Below are 24983 nucleotides of genomic sequence, written 5' to 3' on the forward strand. Positions count from 1 at the left end.
CACCACCATCACTACCATCAGCACCACCATCACCATCAGTACCACCATCACCACCATCACTACCATCAGCACCACCATCACCATCAGCACCACCATCACCACCATCACTACCATCAGCACCACCATCACCATCAGTACCACCATCACCACCATCACTACCATCAGCACCACCATCACCATCAGCACCACCATCACCACCATCACTACCATCAGCACCACCATCACCATCAGTACCACCATCACCACCATCACTACCATCAGCACCACCATCACCATCAGCACCACCATCACCACCATCACTACCATCAGCACCACCATCACCATCAGTACCACCATCACCACCATCACTACCATCAGCACCACCATCACCATCAGCACCACCATCACCACCATCACTACCATCAGCACCACCATCACCATCAGTACCACCATCACCACCATCACTACCATCAGCACCACCATCACCATCAGCACCACCATCACCACCATCACTACCATCAGCACCACCATCACCATCAGTACCACCATCACCACCATCACTACCATCAGCACCACCATCACCATCAGCACCACCATCACCACCATCACTACCATCAGCACCACCATCACCATCAGTACCACCATCACCGCCATCACTACCATCAGCACCACTATCACCACCTTCAGCACCACCATTAGAACCACTACCATCAGCACCATCAGCTCCACCATCAACACTACCATCACTACCACCACTACCATCAGCTCCACCATCAACACCACCATCACTACCACCACTACCATCAGCATCACTATAGCATCCCCATTATCACTACAAGCACTATACCAGCTACAGACAAAGAACTTGTGTAAAAAACAGCCTGAGACAAGCTTGGAGTACACATGGAGACCAGCCAGCTTCACACAAAGGCAGAGAATTACAGGCCAGTAAACAGTGGCTTTGTCCCAAGGAGGTTCCATTCCAGCATCAGAGGTTTGTAATCATTCAGGAGTGTCTTTGTTGAACAACTGTTTCCTAGAAAGGCACTGTCTCTGCCACCATAACTCCAACCTGACTGGAGGCTCAGGACAGAGGAAGAATGCAGGGAAGAAGGGAACATTCTTGAACAGCTCTCTCCTGAGGGTTTCCTGACCTCTCTATGGTATGACCCCCATGTAGTGGTTTGAAGAATAATCCCCATAGGCTCATATATATGAATGCTTGGTAACCAGGGAGAGGCACTATTTGAAAAGATTAGAAGGATTAGGAAGTGTGACCTTGTTGGAGGAAGTGTGTCACTGGGGGTTGACTTTGAGGTTTCAAAAGTCCAACCCAGACTCAGTCTCTCTCTCTCTCTCTCTCTCTCTCTCTCTCTCTCTCTCTTTCTCTCTCTCTCCCTCCCTCCCTCCCTCCCTGGGAATCAGAATGTAGGTCTCAGATACTTCTCGAGCACCTTCCTGCCTGATGCCATGTTCCCTGCCATGATGATAACGTAATGAAACTGTAATCAAGCCCCCAATTAATTTTTTATACAAGTTGTTTTGTTCATAGTGTCTCTTCATAGTGAGAGAACAGTGACCAAGGCACCCACTGTACAGTGAGTAGGTGGTCATTACTTCTACTCCATACATAAAGGCCCTGAGGCATAACAAAACCCAATAGGGTACCAGTGAAGCCAGGGGACAAGGCACATAATTTGGGCCTCAGGATCTCTGCAACCTTACCCAACCCCCCAGGGAACACAGGGTAGAAATGGATAGTGACTGTGGCTTCCTTGATCCCCTGCAGCACATCACCCTTGGCCCAAGCCTTTTTCCTTGGGCTGGATGAGGGTTGAGGCTCAGATGTAGGCTCCACCCACCTTCAGACTAGCTGGAAAAGAGACCAGGTCCCCTGAGCCTGTCACCACACCAGCAATGTGACAATCATGCTGGGCCAGCACTACCTCTCCAGAACCCAATGCCGCCTCTAGCCTGGAATCCCCACTGAGGTGTCCCTAGCCAGGTCTAGACTGAGGCTAGTGTCCCGCCTCCCCAGAGGCTAGCCTAGGGTCTGATACCCAAGGGCGTAGCCAGCCTGTACGTCCAGCCTGGGTCACTGTGAGTCAGGTGAGGAACTGGAAAAGGTGAGGCATGGTTCAGCACAGAGTCTTGGAGCCACAGAACCACTTTGGCTTGGCTGAACTGTTGTCCCTGCTGTGTGCAGAGAATGCTGGGTCTGTACCGAAGGACAGCCCAGCAGCAAAGCTATATCTAACACACACCCGGAGTTGCAATCTGCCCTCTCTACAACCATCTTAGCAGGCGTGTGTCCTCTATAGCCTGCCCACACCTTCCAAGAGACCTGTGCTCAGGTAGCATCAGCTGCTGCTGCTTCATCTCCGGGGACCACCGTCCTCCCTGCTCTGCCCACATAGTGGACTCAGTGAGCCATATCAGACACGTGTTCACTCCCCTCCAGAATGCTAGTGAGTGAGAGCACATCCTATGGAGAGCAGGGCGTAGAGAAACATCCAGAGAAAGGGTTCTACGCTTGCCATATGGGGAGGCCCAGGGCAGCTCCTGCTTGATGATTCAGAACCTGCCAGTTGGCATGTGCCATCTCAGCAGAACCCTGAACCTGCTTCTCTCGAAAAAGTGACCAGCAGCCACCATACGGGTGAAGATGGCGCCAGTGCAGACAACAAAGAAGGTTAATTCAAGAAGCAGCAGATGGAGGGTCACGAATAGCCAGAAAAATATGGGGAAATTCTAATCAGTGCACCCAGGGATAGAAGAGATTTCAAACAAGAGCAGGGTGCTGTGACCAAGGAGTCACCAGAGAACAAGAAAGAGTGTTTAGAAATTAAAAATAGAATTGCTAAAATTAAAAGAATCAATAGAAGGGTTGGAAAACAAGGTCAAGGAAATCTTCCAGAAAGAAAAACAAAAAGAAAAACTGAATGAGAGTCAATGGGCAAATATAGGTCGAATGTGTTTTATGGCAGTTCTGTGAAGAGAAAACAGAAAATGGAGGATAAAAAATTTACCCAAGGAATAACACCAGAAAATTTCCTAGAGCCAAGGCCTGGACCTTCGCTGGGTATTCATAGCAAACCTCAGACTCCCAGGTGCCAAAGACAGCTCCGTTCCAGGAGGAAAAAGCTGGACATAAGCAATGCAAGGTAGCACTAGAGCTCCCCAGAGCACGCTGCTCCCAGGTAACCACAATGCTGCGAGATTCAGAAGAAACACTTTGAAAACAGGCAACTCTGGTCCCAGCCAGTCCAGCTTGAACACATCTGCATACATAGGAGGGCTTGAGTGGCCTTCACAATACCTTCCTGACAGGAGCATCAGCCAAAACAAAAACACACTCTCACAGAAGCTAATGTGCACCCCATGAAAGAAGAAAGTCAGGGGGTGGCAGGACAAGGACCTAGGATGGGACTCCGGAGGAAAATCAAAGACCTTCAACCTTGACCTGATGAAGACCTTGCTCTCCTAGGAGATGGAGCAAGAGGAGAAACAAACAACGAAATCAACTGCAACCCGAGGAACAAAGGAAGACATGTGAGAGAGGAGAGACGGTGCCTCTTCCTGAGTAGAGTCAAACACGGGTTAGAAAGTAGAGCTGGAGGGGCCACGCTGTTCACTGGTGCAGGCTCCTGCTTAACCGAGGGCGGCCGAGAATGTGCCTGGGTCTCTGACCCACTCTACACTCTTTAATTTGGGGGCTTGAAGGGGTCCTCACAGGTCCAGCTCTGTAGCCACTCTTCCCTCCGTCGACCCAAATGTCCCCCACAGCCAATGTACTCCGGTTCCACCTGGACACTTCACATATGCCAGTTTCTTCTCACTGTCACGGTGCTACCTCCCTGTGCAGGCTGCAGTCCCCAGCTCAGGCTGTCATGGGGAGTGGGGAGGCAGCCGAAAGACCGCAAGGGCCACGTTGTGTTGGAAGCAGGACTGTAGCCACTAGGCCTCACACCAAATCTGAGCTTCTCTAGTTTTCAGATCCTAAACCTGCAACGAAGCCCACAGCACACAGACAGGGGCAATGTGAATAAGTAATTGCTCTTTTATTAACGAGTGATAAATTATTCCTATATGATTGTGTGTGATAACGCTTGCTTATTTGAAATCAATTTGGGATGGAAATTGTTGGCGGCTTCTCACCTGTGCGGGTGGAAGCCAGGCACTCTTGCCTCCCACAGAAAAGGAGGTCACTGTATTTTGGCTACATCCTGATGCCGCTGAATTTAGGGTGCTGTGCCAGGCATGGGGGGAGGGTAGTGGCCCTGGGGCTGTGACATCAGGGAAACCAGGTACCTCTAACCTCACTTCTGGGCATCTCTGTCCGGGGTGCAACATAGGTCAGCTCAGACTCTCGCTTGGGGTGGCTATCCTGCGGCCTCTATCTGCACCTCGGGGTGGCTATCCTGCAGCCTCTATCTGCTGCTCTAAAAAGCACAAAGCTCTGTTGATAAAGTGATTGCTGGACAAATGTGAGGACCTGAGTTAGGATGCCCAGTACCCACAGAATAGCCAGACATGTAGTACGAACCTGTAAGTCCAGTGCTGGGAAGACAGGGACTGGAGGTCCCTGGAGCTCACTGGCCAGCCTGTCTAGACGAATTAGCTAGTTGTAGGTTTGTTGAGAGACCCTGTCTAAAAAGTAAGGTGAAAAGACCCCCGTACTAGTCCAGGACCCAGTCTCCCTTTGGGCTGAGAAAGGCCCTAGGCCCTACTGGGGACCACAGCATGACCAGCAGTGTCAGTGGTCATCCTCAGACTGGCTGCACCCATCTCTCCCATGTAATCCTTGGGATCTGGGAGCCCTGTCTGTCACCTCACACAGGTAACACCCAGAGCCCAGAGCCCAGTTATAGCATTGCTCAGACCACTCATGGCTGTCACTATCAAGCCTCAAAAACCACTTAACTTACCCTTTTCCTGGTCGTTTCCTAATGATTCCACAAAGCATGCCTTTATTCCGTTCCCTCCCTGAAGCCCAAGGCAAGAGCATTCGGGATCCTCCGCCGACATGGAGGCCTATCACCAGGTCCTACTTCAGCACATCTCCTTGGGAATGCATATTTACAACTCAGCATTCACAAGCCAACCACATCCTCCCTCCACGGAGGCCCCACCCACTTCTCAGCTGTTTGGGGTGGTTGCAGCAGGCACTGGTGATCATGACTTGGCCAATAGGTGTCAGGGGATTAGTCCAGGTCTGACTACACTCATCTCTCCCATGTGACCGGTAAGGATTTGGAAGGCAGCAGTGAGACCAGGTCACCCTTAAGTCCAGTTCAGTCATCACTGATGCCTCATGAGCTGGGTTTCTTACCTGAGAGGCAGGAGAGCTGGACCCAGGGTGACACACCCATAAACCACACTCCAGGGTCCCTACCATCCACCCAGTGCCAAGGTTCCCACTTTGCCCCACAGGCTGACACAGGGGCTGGACAGACCTAGCTAGTCTCTGTGCACCCTGTTTTTGTCACTGGACCCTGGGCACCAAGGAGGCAGAACCACGGCTTGTGACAAGCATGTAGTAGGATCTCTATGTATGTTTGCCCGATGCAGCCACCTGCTCACTACGGGCAAGTGGCAGACTTTGTGTAGTTGTAGAGACAGTATTCCCCGAGGATGGCCTGGGCTGGAGGGGTACTGATCCTCTCCTGACTGGGGGAGGCTCATGCGACCAAGTACTGAGGTTCTGAGTGGCCCTCAAGGGTCGCTATACTTCCGCTATGGAGAGATGTTTCCACTGTCCCTCCCCACCATCACTTTTATTGATTTATTTATTTTTGAGATATTGTATTGCACTGTAGGACATATTAGTTTAGAATTTATGTAACCCAGGCTGGCCTTAAACTCGTGGTAATTCCCTGCCTCAGTCTTCCAAGCAGTGGAATTATAGCATGAGCTACTATGCTCAGCTTCCCCCAAACATATGCTGAAGTCCCAATCTCCAATGTGACTTTGTTTGCTTGCTCGCTTATTTTTTTTTTTTTTTTTTTTTTTTTAGATTTTTCGAGACAGGGTTTCTCTGTGGCTTTGGAGCCTGTCCTGGAACTAGCTCTGTAGACCAGGCTGGTCTCGAACTCACAGAGATCCGCCTGCCTCTGCCTCCCGAGTGCTGGGATTAAAGGCGTGCGCCACCATCGCCCGGCTTTGCTCACTTATTTTGAGAGCACCAGAAGCTTAGGTTCTCAGATGCTCTTGCATTGGGCTTCAGGGAGGGAACAGAAAGGGGCCATGTTTTGTAGAATCATTAGCACTACAACCAGGAAAAAGGTAAGTGGTTTTTGAGGCTTCACAGTGACAGTCATGAGAGGTCCGAGCCGGGCGCTGGGTGTGACCTGTATGAGGTGACAGCCTATAATAGCCTGGGACTCTATTTTATTTTCCTTTTTGAAATGTTTGTGTTTGTGGGTATTTTGCCTACATGTATGTCTGCGTACCACATGGGTACAGTGCCCCTAGAGGCCAGAAGGGGGCGTCAGATCTCCTGGACCACAGTTACAGATGGTTATGAGATGTTATGTGGGTGGGGACCCAGATGTGGGTCCTCTGGAAGGGCAGCTCATGCCCTTAACTACTGAACATTTCTCCTGCCCCAGCCTGGAACTCTCAATCTTTCTGCCTTGCTTAAAATGTCGGCGCTTTAGGAGTGTAACCAGTATTCCCTCCCTGTGATGTGATGGTGTTTGAGAGGTTAGTGGGAGGTGCTTAGTTAGGGCTGACACCTTAGGATAAGGTCTGAAGGGCAAGGCTTTGAGAAGGACTAGTGGCCTAGAAGAGAGCCCAAAGAGGCCATTGGCTGCGTAAGAAAACCATCTGCCAGTCAGGAACAAGCAGCTCACTAGAATCTGACAGCGTTGACACTCTGATCTTGGAGTCGTAGACTTTAGAACTGAGAGAAAATTAATTTCTGCCATTTGTGACGCCCAGTTCACGGTATTTAGTTACGGCAGTGTGAGCTAAAACAGCCTCCTTCTCAAAACTTTGGAGTATCTTTTCAGATTTTCAGCCATGAGTGTGATCTGGCAAATCCAAAATGTTCCTGGCGTGTTCTGTTTGGTCTCGTGCCGATACTACAGCAAGCAGAAAGAGAAACAGCCCAGCAGCCGTGTGTCCTGGGGTCTCTGCGGACCATAGTCTTGGAGGGCAGCCCTGAGTCTACCAGGGTTTGAGAGCCCTAGCTCCATTGTAGGGGCGGGAAGGTGCCTCAGGTGGGGTCCCCAACCCCTGAGTTTATTCTTTCATCTGGAAATAGAGGTCAAGAAACCTACCTGGCTCTTGCAGGACCAGTGTCCCGTGGCTGCACAAGAGATGCCCAGCCCACCAGCTTCGAACTGCCAGAGGCACTTGGCCTCTCCCTGAGGAACTGTTCTCACCCTGTGGAGGAGAAAGCCCAGTCCCACCATTCCTTTACCTCCTGCAGGCTTTGTTCAAGCGACTCCCTCTTGGGCAAGCCTACCTTGTTCCCAGGCCCATGGCCTCAGGGAGGCTGGATCCCGCCCACTCCTTCACCACTCCTGCCCTTGTTCATGCTTATCTTCAGACCTACAGGCGCTTCTGTGGAGCCCTCTGGAGTCAGAGCCCACAAGCTCTGTCCCTGGGGCACTAGGGTCCTGGGCATCAGCTAGGCCAGAGAAGGTCTCCACCACAGGTGTTCCCAGGCAAGGCAAGGACAATGAACCCCCACAACCTGGCCAGAAATGAGGTGCTGGGCTGAGTCTCACCCTCCCTAACTATCTGCCACCTCAGAACCACAGATAGCAAACCCTGCCCTCCCAAGGACTGTTACCAGCTGAATAAGACAGTCTATGACCTGAGGGCCTGGGGATCCCTGGGAAGTCATCTCCTAGACTTTAAATCTTGGTAGCTGTCTTGGGGTAGGGAGTGCTTTAGCCAGAGGGGAGGGGGTGAGCTAAGCTGGTGGTGGAGATGCTGGGACCAACAGGGACTCGAGTGTCTATGCCACTGCCCCTGGAGTTGCTGGATGGACTGAGACCCTATGGGAGGTGGGAGCAGAGCAGGCTTCAGGGTTAGGAGAGCTCTGAAGAGGTCTGATGCCCCACCGCCACCCACCCACCTTGAGCCACCTCGTCGTCATGCCATGGCTCTGGTAGCGGGTGAAAATGGACTGCATTAGAGCCACCATCTGTCTCGGCCGTGATGGGCTCTCGCTCCTGACATCCAGGAGGTATGTAGATGGAATATCTTTATGGGAAGAGTTTTTCTTTGGCCAATTTCGACCAGGAAGCCAGATACTTGTCACACCTGTCCCCGTGTCAGCCTCTGCCTGACATAAATTGGGGCCGAGGCAGGGAGATGAAAGACAGCCTGGACACGGCCCAGTGTGCAGGGACCACGTGTCAGGCCGCAGAGCACACAGAGCTACGAGGATGTCCTGCTGGGGTCGGGAGCACTGAGTTCCTCCTCTGCCTCCTCCCTTCCCTGCCCAAAGGCCAGCCTGCCCTGGCACCCCCTGCCTCCTGCAGAGCAGGGAGATGTCTGCTCCGACACAGTCAGCCCCTGCCCTGGCTGCAGCTCCAGTCCTACGGGAAGGGGAGGACCCCACACAGAGGGCAGGCCTCAGGGTCCCCATCGGCTCTGCTGGCTCCCACATTACACCTTTCTCTCCTTGGAACCCGGGACAGCTCGGGGTAAAAAGATGTTACAAAGATGTCGAGGGAGGTCTCCACTGCCCAGCACAGGGCTGGCCTGTACCTGGGGATGCCAGGAAGACTGGTGAGAGAAAGGAGGAGAGGCCAATGCCACCCAAGGCCTTCCTGCAATGGGAACCTGTCCACAGCCAAACCTCACCACGTGGGTAGCTCAGGGCTTTACCAAGGGCAGGGCTAGGGCCGTCCCAGAGGTATACCCAGGACCACAGCCCTCGTGACCATGCAGGCAGGCAAGGGACAGTCTCAGTGGGGAACACCATCATGCTACTTCCTCAGACAATGCTGAGTTGATGTCTTTGGCCCTCAAGGGAATCTGAGAGGAAAGCCCTGCCAGGCTCCCATGCCACCTCATGGAGGTGGGGGCACCAGCCCGCTCTGCAGTGTCTAAGGATGGGGGTGCAGGACACATCTCAGCCAGGCCAGGTGAAGAGTGAGAGATTGTCAGGGGAACGTGACAGAGATCCATGAAAGGGAGTTAGGTGCTGATCGGGGCAGTGTGGAGGCGGAAGTAGCCATGAGCACTGCAAGTGGCACATTCCAGGTGACCTTGGGCTGGACTGTAGCCCTCTCTGGACGACTTTTCTGGAGGCTGGCCAGGCTCAGGACAGCAGCTACCCTGTCTTTTATAGAACTCTGCAGTCACCGTTTTGGGGTCCACTGCCTGGCCTTCTTCCAAGGACCAAGTAGGAATGCAAGCAGGCCCTCTCACAGCCAGCCAAAGTGGAGGTAAGAAAGCCTCCAAGCAAAGGAGGTGCTACTCTCCGGTCAGCCATGCTCCTGAGGCCAGGCTCCTGCCCAGGGCCGAGCTGTGCCTCACATGTCTCAAAGGTATGAAGACATGCCCCCACCCTGAGCCCCAATGGAGAGCCTAGCTTCTCTCTGCATTCTCCAGCTGCTGGGCCTGCCTGGGGCGAGTGTACCCCATCATGCCCTCTTATCCTAGTGACCATGCTCCCCTCAAGCCAACTGGCAAGGACTCTCTTGGCATACAGGCTATGGGGGGCAGGGCTGCAGATATGGGTTCTCCCTGTACCCTCAGTGCTACACACGGGCTTCTAATCAGGAGCTCACAAGGCCCACACACCTATTCCCACTTTCGTCTAGGGGTGGGGCAAGGGTATGTGGGACCAATCCAGAGTCAGAAAAAGTTCAGGAACTGGGGACTTGGTCTCCCACCAAGGGCTCCAACCTGTTTCCACAGCCAGTTCCCTTGGTCTATGCTGGAGGCACAGGAGCGTCGAAGCCTGCTGGGAGGAGTCCCATCATCCGGATGACCAGGAATTGGCCGGCATGGCAAAATCAAACTCCTTGTGGCCAGCTGGCTTTCGCCAGCATGTCCACCTTCACACTGTCCACATGCCAACAGGGAGGCTCAGCAGCCAGCATCCGCCTTTGGGTTCTGGAGACCTCACCTGCAGCCATCTTGGCCAAGTAGCCTGCCCTTGACTTCCAGTCCTGAGGGCCACCAGCTTGGGCATTTCCCAACAGATACAGGGGCAAATAAGTGGCCAGGAAGAATGTGCCTCTTTGCTGATAGCTGGCAGCCTACTGGACCCCCTCTACAGCTATTTGCTGGTGTGGCTGCCCATTGCTTATGCTCCCTAAACCCTCATGCCAGGGTGGGGCTGCTTGGAGCATGTGGAGATGGGGAGGCAGGCACCCGAAACCCAGCTGACAGAGGGTTTCCCATCAAAGGTGGAAGATCTTCCAGCCCAATCAGCAAGACTCTGGGGGCAGCCAGGGGAGACTTTAGGTAGGCTCAGAGGCTACATGGCGAACAGAGAGCCTGGGTGGAAGGGAGGGCATCTGTGCCTATGGGCCAGGGAGGGGTGGCTTTAACATGGGCTTGCAGTGAGGCCTTGAGGGAATGGGCAGGTGTCAGGCTGGACACTGAGAAGGAAGAGGCACAACCTCTGGGCTTGGATATTGGGTGTGGAGGATGTGACACCATCTGGCTGAATCCGGGGAACCTGGGATGCTCAGTGGAACACAGCTGGGGAACTGAGGTATCACTTGGGAGGCAGCTGGGTATTAGCAAAAGTGAGCGGCCTCGCTGGTGTGAGCAAGTCCCCAGGTGCCTGTCCACCTCTGCATCACCTAGGAGATGCTCAAGCTGGCGGCCCTAAGGGGCAGTCCAGTTGCCTAAGATGGGTGCAGGCTGAGCGGTCTTGGGCACTAAGGACTTCAACTGGCCACACTAGGCTGGTACTTGGCAAGGAGACAGTTACTGTGTATTAACTACTGCCAGGCTGAGGGGGACCCAACACGGTGGATTTCCAGACGCTGTCACTTCTTTCTCCTGCTTTCCATCCATGTTTCCCTCTTTCTTGTGCACCTATGGTGTGCAGGGCTTGCTCCTGGCCCAGCTGCCGAGTGTGCCACAAGCCAGCTCCACCGTTACCACTCATGGCACCTATGCCAGCCGCCACCTTCCCCAGAGAACAGCACCCCCAATTGAGGAGGACTCTGTGTTTTCCCGGTCCGTGGAGCACTAGGCTGGAAGTACCTCCTCTGGTAAACAACCACAGATTACAGATGACACCTCAGTGACCAGCAAAGAGCAGCAAGGGCCAAGGTCACACAGCAAGCCAGCACCGCAGGCGCTGATCCTATAGCTGCCTGGACTCGGGAGTGAGGATGGGACACACTCCTGGCAGGTTCCCAAGCTGGCCCCAGCTGGGCCCTGGCAGGAGGGTGAATAAAGTCAACATCTTAGCAAGGTCACAATAGCTGGGACAAATCGAGGACACAGTATATTGCAGGCAGGTCAGGGACAATCTGAGAGGGCTCCCAGGAGGCAGCGAGCACCCTAGAGCCTAACTCTGGTCTGAGACCCTGGGTGCTCTAACATGCTCAGCCCCACCCCCTACCTCAGTGGGCCCCTCACCCAGCTTCAGCCTTTGCCTGACATTTCCCGTGACATTTGCTGCAAAGAAATAGAGTCATAAATCCAAAGGTTAAATTTGCACATTGCCTTACAATGCTAGGAGAAACCTATCCTTCCATCCACCAGGTGCCCCATGGGTGGAGCTTGGTGTGGGACGACCTATGCATCCCCCTGACCCCTCCATCCCCTGCAAGGAACCCCATCACTTTTTCCCAAAATGGCATGGAGTTTATTGCACGGTTTGCCCACTGGAGATGCCTGCCCCATCTGAAACCAAGGCCCTGAGGTGCCCTGTGGGAAAGGTGCTGCACAGGTGGCTTCACCCAGCCTACCCCAGATTCAACCTTAGCACCTTTGTTTGAAGTCCTACAACATTCCATGAAACTTTAATTCCCAGGAGGGCCAAAGAGCACTCTTGGGCAAGTTGTTCTCAGCGAGGCTGTGTCAGCTTGCAACACTTGTGCATCCCACTCTGCCTCCTCCATGTGCCAGCATGCCGAATGGGGCGTACTGCCTGCCAAGCCCACTTGGGTCAACATAGGGAGGCCCACTTCTGCCTGCTCAGCACCTCCCCCAAAGACACTTGGGAAGGTGTGCCAACAACCTAGCAAGACTCCACTTGCTAGGGTCTGGCTGCCCTGGGGGAAGATTGTGGGGATGCACGGGGACACCTCAACTGCCTCAAAAGCAGACAAGGTACTAGGAGCTGTGTGAGCAGGGCTAGAGAGAGGCGGTCCCAAAGGGCCAGCTGAAGAGATAGCCACCCTTACAGCTGGAATCCTGGTTTGCTTACCATGTCACCCACCTAACTCAGATGGTTGGGGGTGGGGTGGGGCAGAATTAGGCCCTGGCTGGAAGTTGGCCCAAGGGTTTAGGAAGGGGCACACATCCTGGCCCTGACGAGGGCTTGTCAGGATGTATAAGGCGAGTTGCATGGCTGAAGGCAATGCAAAAGGCCAAGGCAGGTTTAAATGAGTACATTTTGGTGCATTCTCAGGAAGGGATTCCACACTCACCATTTCAGCATGATTCACAAGAATAGTTCTCGATGTGCAAAGTGTTTAAAATACAGTGACAAAAGAAGAAACTGCAGTACCAAACACCGGGTGTGATGGGACCTAGCTAGGCCCACGCACTTTGGGGACAGGCAGGGAGATGGAGGTGCATGTCCCCCTACACCCGCTATTTGGCTTCCACTGATGGCTGTGTGGTCACCTGGCCTTCAATACATTTAATCCTGGAATCAGTAAGGTGAGGATTAGCCCCCTTCATTGTCTGATCGGAGTAGGATCTGCAGGCCACAAATGAGCGAGTGATGGAGGATGGTGAGCAATGCAGCATCTGGGATTTGGCCACGTGGATGGCACAGGTGACCTTGGCTGCATGTAGCCAGGCCATAGGGCAGGCATACTGAAGGGTGCAGAGGGTGCCAGGCTCTAAAGAGACAGGCAGAATAGCCACACTGGCTCTTATGGATCTGAGGGTCCAGGCTCTGGCTGGTGCTGAGAGTCAGGCAGCTCTGCCTGGGGTTGAAAGTCGGGGCTCACAGAATCGGGGGAGACTAGCATGAATGTCACTGACCAGGCACAAGGCAGTGCCAGGAGCCTTAGTAAGTCAGGACAGGGTCAGGTCCTTTTCATAGACTTCTTCCATCACGCGCGCACACACAGCAACGTCTTCCTTTTCCTGACCCCTTTCACGGATGCACAGCCTGAGGCTCCTGGGAGACTTTCTAGCCAAAGCCCTCAGAAGGGCTTCCTCTGCCTCCTTTCCCAGCCGAACCCCTCCTCTCCCAAGGAGGGCATGGTACCAGAAGGCTGGCAGGCAAAGATGCTAGAAGCCAGAGCTATATGCAAGAGGGAGGCATGATCCCACAAACCCTGCCCCTCCCAGACAACTTACCACTTGTTACAAACAGGAGCAAGCCTGGGCTTCTTCACAGCCAACGAGCCAGGCTGAGCCCTCCAGGAGAGCAGGCTAAGACTGCCTTCCAGGGCCCTGGGCCAATCTCAGGGTTCTCCTCCTCTTGCTGTCCCTACTAGCATGTCTCTAACCCCGTCACCACATGTCAGCTCAGTAGGGCTACCAGAGCCTGTTGGTACAGGGCAGAGCCCCAGTCTTACCACCATCACGCTGTCTGCTCACAACCTCCCTCAATATCCCAACATATCTTCCAGGAGGAAGGAGGGGCTTAAATTGGCAGGAGTCCCAGGAAAACCCCTGACTCGGAGTTGAAAAAACGTATTTGGGGAATTTTAAAGCAGAGATGCTGGGGGCCCAAAACTCCTAGAAAAGCAAGGTTTGGTGGCCAAGACCCAGCCTAGGCTCTGTGGTTACACCTGCCTCAGACAAAACAATAAAAACTCCTTGGAGCAGGACATGGTGGCACATGCTGTTAATCCCAAAGATCGGTTGGATCTCTGAGATCAACGCCATCCTGTTCTACATAGAGTCCAGGCCAACCAGGGCCACAGTGAGACCCTGTCTCAAACCAGGACAGGTCCCACGCCCAGGAGTAACTAACCAATGCAAAATGGACCCTTTTTGAGCTCTTTTTTTCCCATCACAGTGATTTTTCTCTTTCTTTTGTTCATTTTGATTTTCATTTTTTGGTTTTCGTTGTTTTCCTGAGTTTTGTTTTATTTTGCTTGAAAAAGGGAGAACATGAAGGTGGTTTGGTGCGGAGGGTCTGGGAGGACTGGGGAAGGGGAAATAATATTATAAAATATATGGCATGAAAAATTAAAACAAACAAAGCCACCTCCTTGGGAAATGTGGGTAGACCTCACTGGGCATCAGCTTGGAAATGCATGCCCCCCCCCCCCAACAACCTCAGATTACCAGTAGCTGAGACAGGGAGAAAGCTCTTTAAGAAGATGCATTGGCAGGCCCAGCGAGCTCCTCTTTGCCAGAGGGACTTTGTGCAGACCACACCTGGCTGAGGTCCTGCCATGGAAGGACACCTTCTTCCCTTAGGCTGCAGTAGGACAAGAGATGGGAAGGCAGGTCTGGGCTTAACAAAGGCAGTGGCCGGTTGTTACCCACACACCTGAGCTAGGAGAGCACTACAGAGCAGAGCACAGGAAGGTCACCAGGCCGGACCAACAATATGCTAAAGCCAGAGCCTCCCGGAGGCCATGCTGGGTCAGATTGCCCCAGTTGGCGGAGCTGCAGAGGCAGCCAACTGTGCCCTGGCTCACACCCCTCTATTGTGGTGTTGACCTCGAGCTAGGAAAAGGATCTTTTCTACCCAGGTAGATTCCAGCTCACCATAGGCCACCACTGCCCCAGCCCTGGGTGGTGGGAGAGCGGCTGTAAGACCCAGAACCTCACAGCTTGGGCTGGGGCCACTGAACAAAACCGTTAAACACATTCCAGAGGTCCAGATTTGGGCAGGGTAGAGCCACAGCCCTCCTAGGTACACAGGGGGCACCCACACCCAGAGGCAAACTGAAACATGAAGATGTGCTTACAGGCATACATGTGGTCATGCACACAATCACATATGTGCAGATACATATCATTTTACATACACGTTATTGCACAAACAGACCCACGCACTGTGAAGGAGACTCCAGGACTTGCCCTTCCGTCTGTGGGTCCAGCTGCCCAGAGCCTCCCTACTCCAAACCTCAGCAATATCTGCATGTGTGTGGGTCCTGCTAAGGGGGCCCAGCAAGCTAAGCATGAAAATCAGAGCAGGCAGACTGCTTAAATGCATCTGTGGTCGTAGGTATGTAGGTAGGAATGAGGACCCTTAGAATCCCCTCCCCATGTGTACCCATAGTGTTTATGCATGTGCACACTAGGGCAGATTTAGTATGGTGTGCACTGGAGGTGTGCAAGACTATATGTAGCCCACACAGACACGTGCAAAGAAACGTGTGTGCAGCCTGCGGCACCACGGACATAGGGTAGATAGGGTGGGCACCTGGGGAAGGAAATGTGTTCACTCTACTCCAGATTCTCCAGGTAAGGCATGCCCAACCTACACGAAGCTCATCCTCCCTTGCCCCTACTGAGGGGACTTCGCACCCAGATGGGAGGAGGGATCCCACAGGGCTACCAGGGAGGGGGTGCTTTAAGCACCAACGCCCCTCAATGGAGCCTCTTACTCAGGAGCCCTCCCGATCTCAGAGGAGGAGGCATTGCTGTGTGTGTGTGTGTGTGTGTGTGTGCGCGCGCGCGCCCCAAGAACAGAGCTGGGATCGCCCTGTCCCCCAAGCCCTCTGCTGCCGGCGACACCTCTATTTATCTCTATTCCGTTTGACCCTAAAGAAACAGCTTCTGAGCGGAGTCCGCCGGGCAGGCGAGATACCCCATCTTGGTCCGGTGCCCACGTTTCTGTAAACCCCTCTTATTAACCCATTCACCGCCTGCGCGCTTGCAGGTGGGACCCCGCCCTTCCAACCCGCAGCTTCCAAACGGCCCTGGTCCAACATCTGGAACCTCCGACTCGCCATCCTTGGCCCCGCCGTCGCCGTCAACTTTCCCGCAAAGCCGCAACTTTTGCGGCTGCCGCGGGCTCCGCCCTCTCGGGGCCCAGTAGCTAGCGGCCAGCGCGCGGCGTGGCACTGCGGTGGCCCTCAGGAGCGCCCAGCGACCTGTCTCCGACTCCGGCAGCGCGGGCCGTGCCCTCGCCCCCGCTGCCCCGCTGCAGCCCGGCTCTGGAGCCGCGCGGACACTCACCTCCGGAGGACGCCCTCTTCATCTTCGGGGTCGAGCGGGGCGCGTCGAGCACTGGAAGCGGCTTTGGGGCGGGCGCCCGTCTGCGCGCGGCCGGGTCCGCATCCAGGCGCCGCCGCTCCGGCCAGGTCCCGGCCCGGCCGCGGGACGAGGCACGGGCGCTCCGCTCTACCGGGCCGGGCTGGGTTCGCGGGTTGCGGGCGCGCAGGGCGAGGGCGGCGGCGGCGTGGACTGGCGGGGCGCTCGCAGCGCGGGCCGGGAGAGGATGAATGTTTTATGGGATCATGTGGTTTGACGCGAGGAATCCGCCCGGTCTCCCCGCCGGTCCGGGTGGGGCGGGGCTGGGGCGGGGCCTGGCGCCGGGCGGGGCGCTCACCTGGGCGCGCGGCGCGGGCGCGAACCGGTGGGTACCGGTGCAGGCCCAGGCGGCGGGCGGCGGGAGGGGAGGCGAGGGTGCCTGGCGCGCGGTCCAGGTGGCAGGAGGCGCTCAGCCACCCGGTGCACGGGCCACGCGCGGCCCCAGACAAAGACGGCGCATTCCTGAAGAGGCGGCGGCCCCTGCAGGCGACCGCAGGCACCGCGTCCCGGAACGGGCCGTGGGCGCGGGCTTGAGGGCGTGGCGGTCCAGCCTGGCAGAGTCCCGAAGGGAGTCCTGAGCATCGGAGGGGCGCAGCAGGCCTTTGCGTGACCCGTCTCCTGCTTGCCCCTTAAATCCCTTTGCTTGAGGACTGTCCTCGGCGACTCGGTAAGAAAAACTGAGAGGCGAGGCTAACAGTACAGCAGTGTTCCCCTCCCCAGCTCTCTAGGCCTCTCTACCCCCATGTCCCAGAAAGGGCATTCGGGCCATGTCTTACCCTGCCTCTGCACGGCTCCCAACTCTTTCCTTTTTGCGATGGAGATTACAGAGTCCGAAGACTCCTCTGGACCCACCCTCCACCAAGCCAGACCAATATAAGGCCAATAATCCTAATGGTCCCCCTCCCCCAACACACCACACACACACACACACACACACACATACACACACACACACACACACACACACACACACACACACATGCCCCATCTCCCATTGCTGCGTGGGTGCTCTACCTGGAGTTCTTAAGTGCATTCTGGGGGACTTCCGCTGGCTGCCAGGCCATTGTCTGTGTCTCTCCTGCACATGATCCAGCCTGGGAGCTGGGTAGGGCTCATGGTCTGCCGGCCTCACTAGAGAAGAAAGCAAAACACCAAGTGTGCATGACATAGCCTTCAGGGTGGAGAGCGCTGAAGTTGCTGCAATGGACTGGCCTTGTGGTACATGCGGAGGGTACACTGCTCAGTCCTGCCTGGCTGCTGCCCTGTGTCCCCAACTACACCTTTGCCTGCCTTGTCCCAGTTGCCTTTGTCCCAGTCTTGGCATTTCAGGTCACTGAAAAGTGGGTTCAATTTCCAGCCACCTGGGAGATGGGGTGGAGCCAGAGCGGGCATCCACTGCCACTTCTTCATTTCATTGGATACTGGTCACTGAGTGCCATCAGGTTGGCCCCTGAAGTGGCACTGTGAATTCTCGTCCCCGTCCCCATCACATGGGAGGTTTGTCACCCAAGGACAGAGGGATAACACAAGGCCAACCTCCGAAAGCCAGCAGAAAGCCATGGCCTGTCATCCTAGCCAACACCTTTCTTCCAGCCTCCTTGCTTACACAGCAGTGCCCAAACCAGGAGGTGAACTCTCCTTAAAGATCACCTCATACCCTGTGACATGGCAGAGAATCCTGGGTTACAATCTGTGTACTGAGGCCTGGAGGAGGCAGATCCCACTGAGTGTTATTATTGGTGGCCAGGCTGCCCGCTGGAGAGGTAAGGATTGTGCCCCCCTCCTTCCATTGCTGCGGCATGGGGTAGGCGTGGGAGGGGAAGGAGAGTCATTGCTACTGTAGAGGCTTCTAGTGCCACATGCCTCTCTAGCTCAGAGCTCTGGGCTGAGGTCGTGTGTGGTGTGAACTGGGCATCCGTAGTCTGTAGGCAGTGTTTCTGTGGTCTGCATACCCATCCTGCCAATCAGCACTTTGGTGCTGCTCTCTAGAAGCCGAGTCTCTGGGATACCTAGATGCCAGCTAAGGTGTCTGCCAGCTCTGAAAGGGATCTGATAGGGACCAAGGTAAAGGATGCTGACCATTATGCCTCTGGGAAGATGTGCCTCGCTTCTTAGGCATGGGGATGTGGGGGGGTTGGAGAGGCATATTTATCAGGGTGTGGGCCAGTACTGGGTAATTCAAGGAACAGAGCCCTTCCCCAGTGGGCAGGTACTGCTCCGTCACCACCCAGGGCCCCAAGAATCAGGGAGGGCAGCTGACAGCTAATGATGGGTTGGTAGGGGGCTTACTAGACACTGAAGTCCGGTTAAGACACAAAAACAGCCTTAGCTGACCCCTGCGGGAAGAGTCAGAGGTCCAGTTGGGGAAGCTGGGCCACTTAGTGTCCTGCTGATGAGGTCTACCAGGATTGATTTCCAGGAAGTTCCAGCAGTTGTGCTGAGATGATGGGCCCATTTGGACTGGAAGATGTGAATTCTTCCAGCCTGTGCACATGTGACCCTGGGAATCAGAAGAGGATGTGGAGTCTGCAGACAGTTCTCCCTAAAGCTTTGAATGTATTAGTCATTCCCTCTCTGGACTGGACTTGCAGGGCCAGACTGGAGGTTTGTCTGAATTGCCCCCACCCCCAGGGCTAGCTTGCCCAGGCACTCCCTCCTGGAGTGCCCCAGTACCGCTCACCTTCCTCCCCTGGTCCCTGACTCAGCTCAGTGCTCTGTGTATGACATGAAAGTGCCCTGTCTGACTGTGTGACCTCAGCCTCGCCCTCTGCACGTCGATAAAGCAGATGTTAATGCTTTGGGGTGTGGTCAGATCGCTGTCCATCCTTTCTTTGTCTGCTTCTCCTGTCCCCTGAGGGAAATATGTGGGATCCTAGCAGAGATTACTGAGATGCCTCAAACCTCCAGGTCCACTCAGAGTCGAGCATAGAGGCAGGCAGGGCTGGCAGGGATGTGGTGCAGCCTTGGAAGGTAGTCACTGCTGTAACAGCTTCAGGAGCTCGGCATAGGCTAGGTGTGGGGCACCCTTCTAGGACACACCCACACAGCCTCAGATGGTTGGTGTTCTCTAGAAAAGGAGGAAGAAATAAGGGACTTGGTTCTTGCTTGACCTGCTCTGGGCACTCTGGGATGGTGCAAGGAGGAACCAGGAACGCACCGAGAAGGTCAAGCTGTACGGCTGCACCTGCTGCCTAAGCATGCCAAGGCCACCAACCTGAGTGGGTGGCTGGGGATGAGATCTCAGTGCCAGGGAGCTGGGGGCCATCTGCTCTCACCACAGAAGGTGGCTTTATGCCCAAGGCCTGAGAGGAGTCTGTGCCAGGCCTGCAAAATGCATGGTACTATTGGTCTTGTGGTCGGAACACCACTACCTATTTTTCCAGACAGGAAATAGGGCTGGAGAGTTTAGGAAGACAAACACTGTGTCAGCCCCTCTTGGATCACCCGCACCTCTGCTCCCTCAGGGGTTTCTTGCCATCACACACCTTGGGTTCCTGACCTTCTGCCATCATCTGCTCTGAACCTCTGAGGAACCTCTGAGTCCCTCTGCCCAACTTTGGTGCATATCAAGCCATAATTAATCAGCTTCCTCATCTCTTATTCATCAAAGGCACACACAGCAGCAACCTGGGCTGGTGCAGGGAAGGGGCCTGGCATGTCCCAGAATCCCACTGGGCCTGCCCATCTCCCAACACTTCTGGACTCGGCTCTGAGCCAGGGCCTCCTATAGGGCACCGTCCTGGATTCTCCTATGCTGAGTACACCTTCTGAAACATGTGTGCGTCCCACCTCTGAGAGGTTGCTGGGGATATCAGGTAGGATGTGTACACTGCAGGGTCAGTTCTCAGTGGTCACTGCGGGCCATATTTAGGAAGAGAGCCTGAGAAGGAAGAGAGGTGGAGCATCAGGCTAGGCAAGATACCAGTGCTGACTCGCAGGCTCAAAGGTTGGGGCTGTCCCTTTTTCCGGCTCCCATAGGGATGCTTGTCCCCTGGGGAATGCTGCTGAGCTGGTGACCTTGGAGTGGTCACAGCTAGCCCACTGGAGAGCTGGAGATGAATGCTATGTCCCAGAGGGCCCAAAGTCTGGCATACGGATAGGGCTCGGGGAAGCACAGTTCCAGAGCTATCCCAAGTCACCACTGTGGCTCCTTGCCCCTCCTCGGCCCCCCAGGGGAATGTGGATTTTTCTAGAAGCACTAGTCTAGAAAGTGATAGTTAGACTGAGAGCTGCTGTTCAGTTAGGAGCCCAGAGGGCAGTCAGAACCGAGTGGGAGGCACTGAGTGTACTCATGCTCTCGGGGTGAGGATAGCACAGCTCCCTCATCCAGAATAGCCACAGCTTGCAGTTGCATGAGCTGCGGGTGGAAGGCGTCTCAGAGCCCTTCCTGTGCCCTCAGTGGAGGGTTTCTGGTGGGCTCAGTACAGCTCTCCCCAGCACTCCCAGGGCCCAAAGCACATGCCACCTACAGAACATGCAAATTTGCTTTATTTTCCAGATGGGGACTCCAATGGTTAGCCTCAGAGAGCTCCACTGAGGACACATCTGGACTACCTTCACTCATCCTAGTGGTCCCATCCAAAGGGCACTAAGGAGGGTCCTTCATCGCCTCTTCCCTATTGCCTGCAACATTTAGTCATCTGGTCCTTTGTAGGAGGAAGCCGCTTGCAGCATTCAGAGGGAAATCCCACATCAGTCCTTCAGGAGGTTCGTTCACACTTCTGCTGGATTTTGACTCTTCTCGTCCCTTTAGGGTACAAATGAAGACCCTGAGCCCGAGGGAGAGGGTCTCACTCTGGATTGGTCAGGTAATACAGGACAAAGAATCTATTCATGGTGTGCTCAGCTGGAAGTTCCAAGGGACGGGACAGGGATCGCCTGGCCCCTGCCTAGCTGCACCCCATATTCTGTCCCACTTTCCACAAGCAGTTCAGCATCCTGAGAGCCGCGGGACAGCCCTGCTGCCAAGATTGTCCTAGACCAAGCCTTCCCTGTAATTCCTGCCCTGGGTCACCAGGCCTGGCTTTCAGATGACACAGAGGCCCCAAAAGCTGGTTCTGGAGGTTAGGACACACTGAGTATAGAGAATGCATTTTTTCACATTCCCAGTGAGGGAGGTCAGGGACTCCTATGGCTCTTATGTGGAGATGGTTCAGAGAGGTGGAGGCAACAGACAGGCCGCGGAGTCCGGGGTGTTTTAGCCAGGGTTTGCTAACAGTTCAAGATGGCCGAGGTTTGCTCTTAGTCTCATATGTAAGTCTCCCAGCTTGTGGTGGACATCCAGGGTCTGCCCATCCCACCCACCCTCGTTCTCAGCCCCACTTCCTGCCTTTCAGTCTTGGCTTATCCCATTCATGTGCTGGCTTTACCCTGACAAGTCTACTGCCATGGGACTGTGCTTGATGAGTCTGTGTGGCGGAAGCTGGGTTAGTCAAGGCCTAGGCACAGAGCCTTGAGCTGTTGGTGTCCTGGATCCCAGGATCCCAGCCACCACTCTCAGGTAGTAGTGTTAGGTTTCTGGAAGACTTCGTTCCCTAGGCTCCCTAGACAGCACCTGCTAGGGTCATCCCTCTGAGGGCCAAGGGGAAAGGCTAATGTGATGAACCAGATGACAGAGCCCAGTGCAGGAGCTGACCCCCTGAAGTCCTGACTGATTGTCCCTGGAATGCATGAGCATCCGTCCAGAGCAGTTCTGAAGGTCACAAGGCAAGAAGAAACAGAGGAGATAGCACAAGAAAGGCTGGATGAAGGTACTGAACATGAGCTATGAAAGAACATTTTTATAAAGTTAATTGGTTTTTAAGTTCTAACTCTGTCATGGAATTTTATTTTTGGTGGTGAAGAAGTGAATAAAAATATATTTGATAGTGAAAGTACAAGATCCAGTGTGAAGCTTCAGCTTCGCTCCAAATGGCTACTCCTAACAGCATAGGACTTCATTCAGATCTGGAGCCTTTGTGCTTGATTACTGTGGTGTATGATGTTTTGTTTATTTGAGGCAGGGTTTATCTACATATCACTAGCTGTCCTGAAACTCATGATATAGACCAGGCTGGTCTTCAACTCACAGAGATCCACCTGCCTCTGCCCCCCGAGTGCTGAGATTAAAGGCATGCGCCACCACGCCCAGTGCAACATTTTATAATAAAGTTTTGCTTGTTTGTTTTAAGAAAGAGCTAGAAAGAGCAATTAAAAGTACTGACTGCTCTTTCAGAGGACCCAAGTTCAGTTTCCAGCACCCACATGACAGTTCACAACCATCTGTATCTCCAGTCTCAGGGGATCTGACACCTTCTTCTGGCATCTGAGGTCACCAGGCACGTATGTGGTGCACAGACATACATGCAGGCAAAATGCCATACACATAAAAATAATTTGTTAAAAGAGAAAGAAAAATTAAGAAGGAGGGGGAGAGGGAACGGGGAGAAGACGAGTGACCAGCTCTGGGACACACACATTACATGAGGGACCGGCTCCTGGGACACACACATTACACGAGGGACCGGCTCCTGGGACACACACATTACACGAGGGACCGGCTCCTGGGACACACACATTGCATTCTAAGAGCACGGCGACTAACACATCATTAACATCAGATGGTAGGGAAGAAAATTCCAGAAAAGAGTACGAGTATGAGAAGGAGACAGATAAAATGCAGGAAGGAAGGTGAGTTACTTGATCAAAGACTAACTCTAGATACACAGTCATAGAGGGTTTTAGGACAACTCAGTTAACAAACCAATTGGGAAGTGTGAGTCCCTACCTCAGTAATTCGAAACCTTGTCTCAAAAACAAAACAAAAAAAGGCACAAAGTCTGGCATAGTGGTGTAGAGGCAGAGGCAAGTGATTCTCTGTGAATTTGGGGCCAGCCTGGTCCCAGCCAGTGAGTTCCAGGACAGCCAGAGCTACATAGTGAGTCCCTGTCTCAAACAAACAAAAATCCACAAATAAATAACTATAATCTCAAATCACTCTTAAGAATTATAAAGTCCTAGAAGCTGTACAACGAGAGATGGGAATATTCAACTTCATAAAAATAAAAAGTAGCTTCATGAGAGAAAGAAAACCAACAGATAAATGATAAAACGTGAAAGTATCAGCAATTCATTTCACAAAGGACTGTTCTGGATTATATAGAGAAAAATGGGTATAGACATAAAAGAAACCCATCAATATACGTCAAACCTCACCCAAACTAAGCAAGAAGCATGCATGCTCATGGTACAATAGGATGCAGCATCCACCTCTCTAAGCTCCAACTCTTCCCGGCATACGCAGGGGAGTAAGGGTGAGGCTCACCCAGCTGGGCTGTGCCTGGGTTGCGCCCTCTAGTGGTTGGCTAGGTTCACCTGGAGGTTTGCCGGAGAGACGCAGGAGGGGCTGTCTACAAAAGGAGAAGCACCTGCTGATCCATTGGCAGGATAGAAAGGTTTCCACCAGTGGGCTGGGGCTGTGAGGTGACTGGAGCAGGCTGTGGGAGAGATTCCATTCACGACAAGAAACATTTAAACAGGAGACACGATACTTGGCCCTCGATGCTGCCACCAGTGAAGCTGCAGTGGCAGGGGACCCCTTGGCTGTCCCATCTGCTCAGAGGTCCATGCTAAGCGCTCGCAGCTGCCTGCTCAGCCTCTTTGTCTTCATTAGCACCCGGTTAGCAATGGCCTATGTTAATTAATTAGCTCTTGCCCTGCTGTTCAGGAGCAGTGCCAGATTCAGCTGGGGCCTCGCCTGGTCCCAGCCCTGACTGTGAGCACCTCTGTCCTTCCTGACATAGCCCACGTGTGTCATCTGGGACCAGGAAATCCGAAGGCTCCCAAAGACATGTCTGGTTAGTGTCTCTGTATTCCCAGCCTCCGTTTCTATGATAGTGAAATGAGGTGTATTATTTTTACAGGCTGTGACAAAGATACCTACCAACATGTGTGCATGTGTTCATGTGTGTGCGAGTGTGTGTGTGTGTGCATGGTGTGTGTGTGAGTGTGTTCATGATGTGGTGTGTGTGTGTGTGTGTGTGTGTGTTGAGACAAGATCTCACTTGGTAGTCCAGGCTGGTTTTGAACTCCCAGCAATTCTACGGCCTCAGCCTCCCATGTGCCGAGATACAGCACGCACCATCACGTCTGACTCTGGCACTCCAGCTTTAGTAACAACAAGGATCTTGAGGCCTGGTGTGTAGACTGTGTAGGGCCTCTACAAATGGCCTTTATTTTTGTTTTGGAGGTGCTGGGGTTTGAACCCAGATCCTCTTGTGTGATAAGCAAATGCTCTATCACTGAGCCACACCCGCAGCCCTACCAGAAGTTAAAAAGAGTGAAGGTTCAAGTTGGCTCAGGGTTTCAGAAGGTTCATCCTTCCTGGAAGGAGGGAATAGCGATGCAGAACAGGTAATTTTATGAAGGACAGGAGATGGAGAAAGGAGATACAGGAAGCAGGCAGGGCAAGATCATGCTCCCAGCCCCTACTTCCTCCCATCATGCCCCACCTCATACCTTTCACCGCCTCCCAGTAATCGTGAATCCATCCCACAGGCATGTCTACTTTGTGAATATCACAGCATGATGTCATCTACAAAGTTCACACAAAAATAGCGAAAACAGAACAACAAAATAAAACCTCGTAATGTTTTAACTAACTTTACAGATTTTGTTGGCCACGTTCCTAG

The 24983-nt window shown here is 53.7% G+C and overlaps 1 protein-coding gene and 1 non-coding gene across 3 annotated transcripts in view; both read right to left on the bottom strand.

Moving 5' to 3' along the window:
• Positions 1-17362, bottom strand: part of Rtn4r (reticulon 4 receptor) — a 30606-nt gene extending 13244 nt beyond the window's left edge. The window contains exon 1 of one of the 2 annotated variants that reach the window (XM_050122981.1): positions 17329-17362. In XM_050122981.1, coding sequence (XP_049978938.1) covers positions 17329-17347 — 19 coding nt within the window. In that variant the 5' untranslated portion in view covers positions 17348-17362. Of the gene's footprint in view, positions 1-16239; positions 16407-17328 lie in introns of those variants that run through there. The other variant, XM_050122983.1, reaches the window with a different exon arrangement.
• A 7174-nt stretch (positions 17363-24536) lies between these two features.
• On the bottom strand, positions 24537-24608 carry Trnad-auc (transfer RNA aspartic acid (anticodon AUC)). The gene has a single exon. It is a non-coding gene; the product is annotated as a tRNA-Asp (tRNA).
• Between the last annotated feature and the right edge of the window lie 375 nt (positions 24609-24983).

The sequence above is a fragment of the Alexandromys fortis genome, unplaced genomic scaffold (genome assembly GCF_014885135.2).
Source record: "Alexandromys fortis isolate MF-2015 unplaced genomic scaffold, M_Fortis_MF-2015_v1.1 scaffold_219, whole genome shotgun sequence".
Classification (NCBI taxonomy): domain Eukaryota; kingdom Metazoa; phylum Chordata; class Mammalia; order Rodentia; family Cricetidae; genus Alexandromys; species Alexandromys fortis.